This window comes from Chaetodon auriga, chromosome 24, assembly GCF_051107435.1.
Source record: "Chaetodon auriga isolate fChaAug3 chromosome 24, fChaAug3.hap1, whole genome shotgun sequence".
Taxonomy (NCBI): Eukaryota; Metazoa; Chordata; class Actinopteri; order Chaetodontiformes; family Chaetodontidae; genus Chaetodon; species Chaetodon auriga.
The window spans coordinates 3956580-3968234 of NC_135097.1; the positions used below are offsets into that span (position 1 = coordinate 3956580).

Genomic DNA, 11655 nt, shown 5'->3' on the forward strand with positions numbered 1-11655 from the left:
ATATAGGATTTCACCATTTCACCGCTCCCCGATCAGCAACTGAAAAGACAATAGTTGGTAAAAGCAAGACAACATATTTGATGGCTCATAGGCGGTTATACAACAGCTGACGTTAGCCGCTAGCTGGTAGCTAACATTACTGTTTCATATTGTCGCATGATACGATGGATAAGGCATAAATGAATCCTGAGATATCAAAGCACATCTCGGACATTGTGATGTCAGTTTGCACAACAGTGCAACAGTTTCATTTAGCCCAAAAAGTTAGCATCCAGCTCATCATCTTGAAAAAATCTGTTATTTTCTCTCGTCATGAAGTCATGTTTGTTGACTGTCCTGTTCGTGGGTGTATATCTGTATTCATGTGCTACATTCTGGATGATATTTTATCCTGTGTTTTACTAACTCATTGTGAAATAAATAAAAAAAAAATCCTTAATTTTACGGTTTAAGAAGCAGAACTGAGGATAATTTTAATGCGGTTGTAGATATTTTAAGAAATAATTGAGGGATTATCGAGCAAAGTCTCTGTAATTGTGTCATTTCATTGAAGTCAATACAATGAAAGAGGCTCTGTGGAGGAAGCCTCCACTTTGTGGTCCAAATGCTGAGGGCATAGAAAGACACTTAAGAGAGACGGATACGAAGGAAGAGATGAGTTTTGATGAGGAGCTAAATCTGCAGAGAAGAAGAACATTTCAGCTGTCTGGTCTTTAGAAGGAGGAGAAGAAGATTACAGGATGAAGATGAGGGATGAATGAAGGAGAAGAAAAGACTAAATCCTTAATCCAGAATTTAATTTCCCACTTAAACCGATATTTATATCGATACACTCACGCAGATAGCAGCTGCTTGCCGTGAAATGAAGTGGAAATGAAGGCTGTGTAAGGTGGGATGATGTGAGCAGCTTGCAATGACAGAAAAATCTGTCGTTAAGATTGAATTTTAAGAAGGAATTTATTTAGAAATGGTTTGATTTGAAATGTCAAAATCAGCTCGTCCTCACCAGAAAAACAGCAGCGTAGGCCGTCTGTGGAAGCAGGTTATTACGATGCGTGTTTACGTTTGTGAGAGGCCACAGCAAGAGGAAGTCAGGTGACGTAAAGGTGGAAGAAACGCAAGACTTTCACCCTGAAGGCCACTGATCATGATCATGCTGAGACTTAGATTTAGACTTAACTTTATTGATCCCAGTTGCGAAATTCTTTTGTTGCAGCAGCAGGTTTAACAAACACATAAACATAAAATATACACAGTAAAGAATAGTTATCTAATATGTATTATAATATATAATACATAAGTTATAATATAAAACAATATATCTAAGTATATAAACAAAGAATAACTGCGAGAGTAACAGTAAAATTCTTAACCCAAACCATGTTAAATGTCTTATATTTCAATTAAATTAAAATTTTGTGCTTCTCCAAGGTGGGGTCAGTGAACGCCTCCTTTCACAGCCATTTATCTACTCTTAGCAGCATTTTACAGATCAGATTTGGATGAAATACCTACATAAGCCAATTTCTTTTGAATCCCCTAAATCGCCCCTCCAGCAGTCTTATCTCACGTGAAAAGCAATTTAGCAACTTGAGACAAATTCCACAGAAATCTTGAAAAAATGAGATTCATCTTTGTTCATGCTGAATGGAAACCGACCCTGTGGGAGGCTTCTGTTTTCTGCTGATGCAGCTCCAATAATCCAATTCCCAGTGGATTGACCCATGTAGTGTCAAAGTGTTTTAACTGCACAGGGGTAAGAAGTGATGCCAGGGAACGGGAAAGGCGAAGAGCCAGAGCCAGAGCGAGGAAGGACGAGGGAAAATTGATGGGAAGATAAAGTCAGGAAATTGAGGTATAAAATAATGACATAAAAGTCAGAGAAAGAAAGGAAATAACATTAGAAATGCAGGAAAAAGATGGAATAAAAGAAAACAGAGGGTGAGAGAGCAGCTAGAAATATCCCAAAATCCAGGCTCAGAGAGGAGAAAAGCATGAATTTAGGAGGATTTACTCCTGTTACACCACCTCTCCTCCAGCTTGCTTCAAGGACACAAATGTCTCCTTTTTACATTCTCCTCCACCCTCCACCCTCCACTCCATCTGCCCGTCCTTACCTGATGAAGAATCTGATCAGGGGAAGGCCTCAAATGATCACCTCTGCCCAATACACCACCTCCCTGTGTGATAGCTTCATCAGAGCCATCAGCTTCTTCTTCTTCTTCTCTGCTTTAATTTGTAAGCTTGACTTTCACAGCGTCTTCTTATCTTTTTGGCTTGTTTATCCAGATGCTAACGTTAGCATTTTAATGCTAATCATATTTGGCATATACTCAACTGGAAACAGTACAAAGACAATATATTTATTGCTTCACGTCATCAACGTCCATTCAGCAGTTGTTGAGGTGTGCCAGTGTGGATGAATGTGGTGACCAATCGGATGCAACTTTTCAAGACAAGAGCAAAATATATCAAAGATGGACTCATTTTCAAAGTCTCATTCCTTAAATTATGGTTCTGTCAAAATGACAAGCATCACAAAAACGCTCAAGACAAAGTCGTTTTATCGACTTTTGGCAGGCTTTTTAGAAAACCAGATGACCATATCCTTTGGATGAGTCAATGGATCAATCAATCAGAACGTCCAGACAGACAGTGAAGGGCTGGTGTGGGCTGGAAGGGCAGCACTTCCACCGGCTGAAACACCTGATGCATACAAATATCATTTTGGTCTCACGTGGAGTCTGAGAGGGGCAGATCACTTAACACTCGTAAGGCCTGTGGACAGGAAGTGGTATCCTGAACAGCTGGAATCTTGTGGGATTTAACTTTTTCAAAAAGGCACATGAAAGGAAGTAAAGACAGCTCGTTAGCCTGGACGTGATGTCAGGACTTCAGCTCTTTATTCCTGTTTGAAAAATTCAAAGTGAGCCTTTGAAACAGCGAAGAAAGATAAAGAAAACTGCCACTGAGACAACACAAATTTAGTTCCTTGTGCTTTTGAATTTCATGTAGATTTAAGTAGAGAAAATTAAAGTTTAGACAATGTTGTGTCATTTCAGTGTGGCGGCGTGGAACTGAACAGCTGCACCGTCATTCCTTTACACCCCTGTTGAGGTTTTCCTGCACTTTAAGAGTTCAGTGAAGGGAGAGCAGCAGAGGAAATGAATGGAGAGACTGAATGTGTGGACGTGTGTTACTCACGTTATGGGGACATAGATTTGTCTACACCGTCACATCGTGGGGACAAAATGCAGGTCACCATAACGTAAATCATTACATTTTAGAGTGATGACTGGGGTCAAGGTTAGGGTAAGGGTTAGGCAATGAGTGGTTAGGGTTTGGACAAGTCTCCAGGAAATGAATGTAAGTGAATGTAATGTCCCCAAAAGTGTGTGTGTGTGTGTGTGTGTGTGTGTGTGTGTGTGTGTGTTTGGGTGAGACGGAGGCTCATCCTGAATACATATGAGTGTTTGCTTCTAGATTTGAGTTGTCTTGCATACCTAAAAACCGTCCTCACTGCGCTGCGAAGACAAATATGCATCAATGTGATTTATAACTAAACAAAGCAAACTTAGCGAGCGAAGTGTGTGTTGAACGACGTGCCTGTGTGTGTGAGACAGAGGGGACACGTGTGGGTGAGACACATGAGAGTGAATGGCTTTTATCCTCTTCTTTGCAGCCTCAGCTACAGTCCTGAACTGGCTTTTGTTTGCTCTCACACACACATCAGAGGAGTCTCCAGAACTCATCCACTTTGTACCAAAAGGCACAAAGGTCCCCACAAAGCTGTTTGACCCCCATATCATGAGTCCCAGTGACCCCACATGTACTGTAAAGAAGAACAGACGCACTTAAGACTCGACATAGAAATGACAGAGGGGAAACAAAGATGGAGTTACAGGAAAGTTTGAGTGGGAGGGTGAAAACAAGTTCAATGTCACACGTACAGGCACACACTCGCTTGTGCAAAGGCAAAGATGGAGATGTGCGCACACACACACACACACACACACACAGCAGGCCACAACAGTGACTCAGTGCTTAGTCAGATGTGTTTTTTCTCTGCAGAAGAAGAAGAAGAAGAAGAGCAGGAAACTCCGAGAAAACACAGCTGCCTGCAGTAAATTCAGAGCTGATGAGACGTTCCTGGAGGAAGAGTTGAGGGAATAGGAAGTGAGCCATGACTGCATGATTCAACCGCTGCTGTGGCTGTTACAGCTACTGCTACTACAGAGCTGACGGTCCCGCAAGTGCAAGTACTACTGCTACTACTGCTACTGTAATGTTTACCTGCTGTTGCTTTGACTCTTCCATCACTCTGCTGCAACGGCAAACACACATGCATCTTTTTAATGTGGCTTTTAATTTGGGATGATTGTAGTTCCTCAGAAGTGGCACTCATTGCTTAAGCGTAGAGGAAGTATTCAGATCTTTTACTTACGAAATAAAAACAATTTGCATTAAGTGTAAAAGCCCTACAAGGAAAATGTTATGAAAAGTGAGGAAAATGTACTTAAAGTGTTAAAAAGATGATATTATAGTGGTAGCAATGCTAATTTATGTGTGCGTTAATGCTATTATATAAGGACGAGCCGCTAGTATGTGTCTAAACATATTGCAGGGTTTTCCACTAGTACTAATCATACCACCATTTGTACCAACTTAAGGGTAAAAATCTAAGCTTGACAGTGGCTCTTCACAGCAGGTTGTGTAACAAAGATGAGGTGGAGAGGTTCACCTCACTAACAATGGCAGCATCTTAACTTCACTGTGAGTCATTACACATAAACAGTGAGTCAGCACTGAGGCAGATCTGCAGCAAGCTCTGCAGTGTGCTGCTATTTGTTATGTCTTACAAGTGAGGAGTCATTGGTGTCTGTTCATCCTGTTTTTGCACAGATAATTGGACAGTTATTAGGCCAGTATTCACCAATGTTTTAGCCCTGATTAGGCCAGTATTCACTGGTGTTTTAGCACTGCTCTGGTTTAATACTGATGCGTATTTTAGTTCTGTTTTAGATTGTTATTCACTTGTGTTCTGCTGGTGTTTAAGCCCTGTTTTGGTCCGATAGTCAGTGATGTTTCAGTCCTGATTGCTCACCTGTGGCTGTTCGTAGCAGCCCGGGCTCGATACCAACCCAGACCCTTTTGCTGTATGTCATCCTGACTCTCTCCCCCGTTTCCTGTCTCTCTCAACTATATCAGTAAAAATCTACATTTTCATATAATCAAAATGAATTGTATCTCTTACTAAGAAAGAGGCGAGACGGAGTGTTTCCTTTAGGAAGTTCTGACACAAAACAGACTTTAGACATATTTGTCCACTGTTTTAGATGCTGAGCCACATTTAATAAAAGGCTTCTAGACCCACCCAGACCGTCTGTGTCCTGTGGTTGGTGTTTGAATTTAAAGTAGAAATAGCGAGTCAATTGCGTTTGTCGAGATTTTTAAGTAGCTCAATTAGCAGCAGCATTGTGACGCAGTTGAGTGCATGTGGGGAAACACTGGAGTTACACGCAGAAGCAAAGTACTGCTACTTCAGGGAAAGAAATCACCTTTATGTTCAGGAAGGTGCTTCTTGCCCCTGAGTCAGATTTGCTTTTTGTCTTCTTTGTGGACTTTTCTCACACAAACACACAATTTATACCACTGAGGCTGAGCCACAGAATAACAACGAGAGTGTTTCTATGGCTTCAGGCTGCTTGCAAGTTAGTTTTCTGATCAGCCACCCAGAACATATTGGAGTTCGGGTTTGTCACAAATTATCTACAGCGGCCTGTTGGGGACAGTAGTGGCATTCATGTGTGAATATTTGAAAATTAAAATGAAAAAAAAAAAAAAAAAAAAAAATGAAAGGAAATGAAAAATAAAGTACACCTGGCCCAATTAGGTCTCATTTCAGAGGAAGTTACCTTGAAGGGCATTTAAGGCCGATGTGACGCACACAAAGCCACATGCCTCCACACAGGGATGATGCATACACACTTAAGGACATACCTAATGAGTGCTCAAACACTCTTGGAATCAGTGCATGCAATTTTTCAGCTGATTAATCCTGCAGGCCTGCGAAATGAGTTGCACTTCCCTGCCAGGTTAATATTGTGTATGTGTGTGTGTGTTGTGAGACCATGTACAATTCTCTGAGGAGCTCTATGGAAAATGACAGGGCTGGAAATAAAACCAGATTTCCCAGTCTTTCAGGTGAGTTCAGATGAGTTATCAAGCATCTTTTTAAATCTTAGTTTAAAGCTTTAAAATAAAACATGAATTAAAAGAGGAAGCGTTCTGTAAAGGATTTGCTCGCAGTGAGATTTAGCACCAGTTCTTGGATTCAATCAGATGGCCAGAAACACGACTCCACACGATTGGTAATGTTGTTCTGTAACTGTTGGATTGCCTCATGTCAGTGCTGTGTTTATACCTTGTTTCCACTGCCCCCATCCAACCCTGCACGGGGCAGAAGGTTTTTCAATGGAAAATCTGAATCTGTAAGGTAATCAGTAACCATAGTGGTCCTTTCATTCAGGCATTTATCAGGTGGCCTTAAAGCACTTTAAATGAATGCTGATGCTGCTCTATGTCTGCTGAATGTTTAAGGAAGGCAAAAACAAAAAACAATGTCCGTTGTATATTTATTGTTAAACCTGCCTGGAAAAAACAGCATTTGAATCAAGTTGTATTGCAGATTATACAGTTATTATAGTGTATCGAACATAACCCAACCCAACCGTCTGTTGTTTATTAAATTATTACCTTTTCAATATAATACTGATTTTAAACGTTTCTCTAATCAACATAAAATCTGACGAGTAGCTCAACACCACACTGACGTGTTGTGTTCGCTGACCTCCAGTGGTTTAACTTTGCTACAGTGATGTACAGGTGTGGTCAAGCACATCTCTGTTTGGCTTGCTTGCAGGTAGGACACATTTTTGTCCACATCCAGGTGAAACAGGCATGAAACTTTCCTTCAGAGGTGGTAGTGAGACACTGCTTTCAAGCATGGTATTGACTTACTCTTCTTAAACACAATGCTCATTAAAAACCCAGTGATTGAGACACAGAAGCACAGAAACCTTTAACTGTAAATAGCTTCATTTTCATGTTATGCGTTACCAACCAGGACATAGAGTGAAAGAAGTAGAACACAGAGTGAGATGAAGTGAGAGAAGTAGGAGAAGTGGATCACACTATCACCTCCGCAAAATACACTTTCACAATCGCGAGTGACGATGGGAGGTGTCGATGGAGGTGGCTCTGTAGTAGTTGTGGTGATTGGTCGTGGAAGACAGGTATAGTTGCCGTCACTGTCCTCTCCTGAGGAAATGACGCTAACAAAGCCTAGTTCCATACTGCCAGTGATGTTGCTGATCCATTCGTGGTACTGGGATACACGAGCGTAAACTCCAGGACGGTAAGGCAGGGCGCAGCCTTCACCCCAACTCACAACCCCAATCTGAACCCAGACAGTATCTTCTTTGGTCACCATTGGCCCCCCTGAGTCTCCCTGTGGAGACAAATTGATGATAATTGTTGGGATAGGAGGTCTTTAGAAGAGGAGGACCTCTTTCTGAATCATCCACGTGAAGCATAAATCCTGCAGTGCTATTTGGTCACTGTTGAAGTCTGAGCTCCTTTGGACGGATATCCATGTTTAGCCTAGCTTAGCACAAAGCCTATTGATCTTCTCGTCTTGTCAGTGGTTCGATTAACAAAACCGATGACAAGATTTATTGACTCCCTATAAAAACAATAACTAGACAAAAGTACAGTTTCCTCTAATAAAAACTAAACAACCATGAGAAACTGGAGCTGCAGCAATTAGTTGAATAATTAACAATCAGTATCGGTAGAAAAATAATTGGCCATAAGCATCTTTTCCAGTAACGTGATGCCACTGCCAGGAATTTTAGCAGTTGTTGCAACACAAAACCAGCAACAAAACAACTCAAGTCTGGATAAAACTAAACTAAAACAATTCCAATGTTTCAGGTAGACAAAGACAAGCTAGTAAAGATGTGCATCATCTACAGCTCGCTGATGTAATTTTGCATATTTCTGGTACATTAATTAAGATTTTTCTTTTTTAGTGTCTTTGGCAGGAATCAACAAGGCATTACTTAACAAATACTCACCTGACATGAATCCTTCCCTCCCTCTGTGAGCCCAGCACAGATCATGTTCTCTGTGATTTCACCGTAGGAGCAATTGCACTCATTGTTTCCCACTACTGGTACGTTCACCTCCTGAAGGATATTGGGAAAGCTACCTAATTGGAGATATTTCAACATTAAGATTCAAATCGGTGTGGAAGCAAAAACACTCAAACAGTAAAAGGCAAGAGAATAAACAGAAGGTACAGCTAAGAGATGCCGCATGCATCACGGCACATCTAGGCTCTTATACTGTTATGTAGCTTACCATTGCCAGTCGCACCCCAACCAGTGATCCAGCTGCTAGTCCCGGTGTGGATAGTGCTGTTTTCGGAGGCTAAGCAGACTGGAAATACGTAGTCTGTAAAATTCACAGGGGCTGACAGCTTCAGAAGGCATATGTCGTTGTCGAAGGTGAAGCGGCTGTACTCAGGATGGCACATGATCTTATCAACTGCCCGTGACACTTCATTGGGGTTTTCACCGGTCAGGCTGTAGAGTCCCATACGAGCCACTACTTTGTCACCACTTTTTCAACACAAAGAAAAAAAAACAAAATTTACAAATGAGTGACCGTTCATATCCCCATTTTCACCTGGTACTAACATCTGCAATTGCTGCAGTTGATGGCTTACGGTGTTAGGCAGTGAGCAGCTGTCAGCACCCACTCGCTGGTAATTAGGGACCCCCCACAGAAGGGACCAAAGGACTTCTCCTCTAGAATGACTTGCCAGGGCCAACTTCCCGGAGCCACATTTTGACCTCCCACAATTCTTAGGTTATTTGTAGCCACGCCACATTCTGATGGAAGAGACAAGAGTTAAACATGGAGTATAAGCAACAAGAACTACCACCTTTAAAGTCCTTGAGTTTTAAAATTTTTAGTTTTTCTTTGTCACAGAAATCGCAATCTACAGAACCCCCTTTCTTTAATAGTGCAAAATATCTCTTGATAAGTTGTCTTGTTCTGGAAGGTCCCTCAAGCGTTGCCTGTACAGAAGCCTCCAGCAGACTATATAATTCAGTGACCAGCTGTCCACTCTGTGGCAGCATGGATTCTGCTCAGATGGTTCAATGCTCTTCCGTCACTCTGGATTTGACGGTTTTGCTTTGCTGTTTCAGCTGGATGCAATTTTCTGCAAAATTTGTGTTTTGTTTAAAGGCCAAGTTAGATATATTGGTAGTTTCAGTAGAAGCTCAGTGTCCCGGTGCATCCACACAGTGGAAACTGGGAATGAAGGTAACTCCATATGAGATGGATGCAGCATTAACTATGTTTATTAACATTAACATTAACAAATTAACTGTTTTTTCTGGTGAGGACAGTCTCTACAAAGCCCATTTGGAGCACACCTTGCACCGTGCTGCATTTTGCTGTATGAATATTAAAATATGCTTTTGGAATTTTTCTATCTTTAGAAAACAGGTATGCTGCATCATGCACCGTGGAGTTTGTCAGTTTTATGATCCCATTGTGTCCCAACCACTTCACAATCACACTGGCTTTTTTTTGCCTGAAGGCAAATTTACTCTGACATTGCATTTGCCGAGGGCTACGGTGACAGGCGTTGGGCTGGAGCACTTCCTTGTTGCTGAACAAGGAAGTGCTGCATGAGGCTACTTCTTGCCACTGTGCGGTCTATTTTCTGGAAAGCTAAAAGGAGGAAATGAAACTTGAAGAACTTGTAAAGTTGGATACTTACTTTGCTGCATAGAATGACAGCCTGCAATGAAAACCCAAAAAGAAAAACATTGAGCAAAACTGTTCAGGGTGAAGCAGGTGATGACACACATTTCATACTGCATACCAAAAACACAGAATACGTGAAAGTTTAACTGTGGTCTAAAACACCAAAGAAACCTAAAAAGCAGAATTTTGTCAACCTTTTAATACAACTGCTAGATCCCGTCTGATTTGGCTGACATGATATTATATGATGATATATCAGTTATCTCTATGGACAAAAGGAGCAGTTCAGCCTTTTAACACCTGCGGCAGTTTTGACCTTTGTGCCTAAATTGTTGAGAAACTGTTGGACTCCCAGACTGCTTTGAGGTCCAGGAGACACCAACTTGTGAGGTTCCCTTTGTGTAACAGCCATGTTATTACAAATACATGTTATTACAGTTATTACAGTACAAATATGAGCAAAATATTTCTCAGAAGAAGTTATTTGAAATGTATCCATTTAGTGGTTTTTGATATTGTCTATATTAGTACTTTTACATATGATGTCATTTTCTAGATTATCTTAACATGTTTCAGATCCCTAAAATCTGTACAACCTAAGATGCAAAGGTTTTTTTTTTTTAATTACATCATAAAAGTCAGTCATTTGGATGAAATATTCGCTCTGTAATTTGAAATTAAAGCTCAGCCCACAGTTTTTGCTATTTTTACACACCCCAGGAGGACTGGTATAGAAAAGGTGTTCATCCCTTTGAAGAACATCGCTGCCTGCAGCGTCATTGGCTGGTGTAATGTTTTCATACCTGAATGGTTACAGGCAGGTTGCCAGATGGGATCTTTCACAGTAACCAGATGGGAAAGTGTCACTTAAGAGGAGCCTTTAAAAAACTACTTTTGTACTCATGAAGTTTTCAACTCAAGTGCCCTCACGTCAATTTAAGCAAAGTAGCTCGATAGTCTTTGTGCTTCTTCAGCCCCTGATACAAGTAATAAGAAATATATATATACATCATTTTAAAGAAAAATCAAAGTGTCTGTCTTACCTTTGGACAAGACAGTGATCATCACTGTTAAACCACACAGAACCCTGCAGACATCCATTTTCACTGTACGTCTTCCACTCAGCCCTCACCTTTAAATACCTTATTTTTATGGTTAGCTCCACCCACACTGCCACACATTCCACAAACCATCATCATATCGTTTTCACCTATACTGATCAAGTCAAGCTCACTTGCCTTGTGTTGATCTGTGCAGTGCTTTATTGCTGTATTCCTTCCTTTTAAAGTCAGTGTTTCAATGAAAGGACTGAATCAGGCATTTGAAAAATGTGCCTAAAGCTGCTATGAGTGTCGGCTCTGGTGTTATGAGCTGGCCTTGGATTTACTCTAAATGCTTTTGTTATCCACATCTCATCGTATATGTGTGTTTTCTGTGAGATTACAGTGCCGAGGCCACAGTGACGGGCTGATATAACAGTTTATCCATTGCTGACGACATGGTGACCTCACACTTCTCGATCAAATCACAATGACTGACTTGTTAAAGAAAAACAAATGAAAGTTACACATCTGCAGATTTTGGTATTAATTAACAAGCATTTGATCACTCACTTACAGTGTCCTCTGAGAACACAGAGGACTCATAACTGCGTTTAGTCACTGCTCTTGTGTGGTAGCTAATCATGAGGCTTTTCAACAGGACATTCAGTGCGTCACTGTTTCAGCTTACTAAAACAACTTTCCTGAATTTTCACACCTCATTTTGAAATTAGCCCGATGGGGGAGCATGATGCATTACTTTCTGTAA

At 41.0% G+C, this 11655-nt stretch overlaps 1 protein-coding gene across 1 annotated transcript; it reads right to left on the reverse strand.

Annotated features, from left to right (window-relative positions):
- Window positions 1–6626: 6626 nt before the first annotated feature.
- On the reverse strand, window positions 6627–10958 carry LOC143317105 (trypsin II-P29-like). Its single transcript, XM_076725068.1, has 6 exons — window positions 10890–10958; window positions 9860–9880; window positions 8792–8957; window positions 8425–8684; window positions 8139–8272; window positions 6627–7510 (listed from the first exon to the last, which is right to left on the reverse strand). The coding sequence occupies exons 1-6, from the start codon at window positions 10945–10947 to the stop codon at window positions 7109–7111; spliced, it is 1041 nt and encodes a 346-aa protein (XP_076581183.1). The 5' UTR covers window positions 10948–10958; the 3' UTR covers window positions 6627–7108.
- Between the last annotated feature and the right edge of the window lie 697 nt (window positions 10959–11655).

Coding starts and splice junctions, on each gene's coding strand:
- LOC143317105 (XM_076725068.1), bottom strand. CDS start 10,947: ATGGATGTCTGCAGGGTTCTGTGTGGTTTAACAGTGATGATCACTGTC. Junction 9,881..10,889: donor GATCACTGTCTTGTCCAAAG/GTAAGACAGACA, acceptor TTTTCATTGCAG/GCTGTCATTCTATGCAGCAA. Junction 8,685..8,791: donor GCTGCTCACTGCCTAACACC/GTAAGCCATCAA, acceptor GTGTTGAAAAAG/TGGTGACAAAGTAGTGGCTC.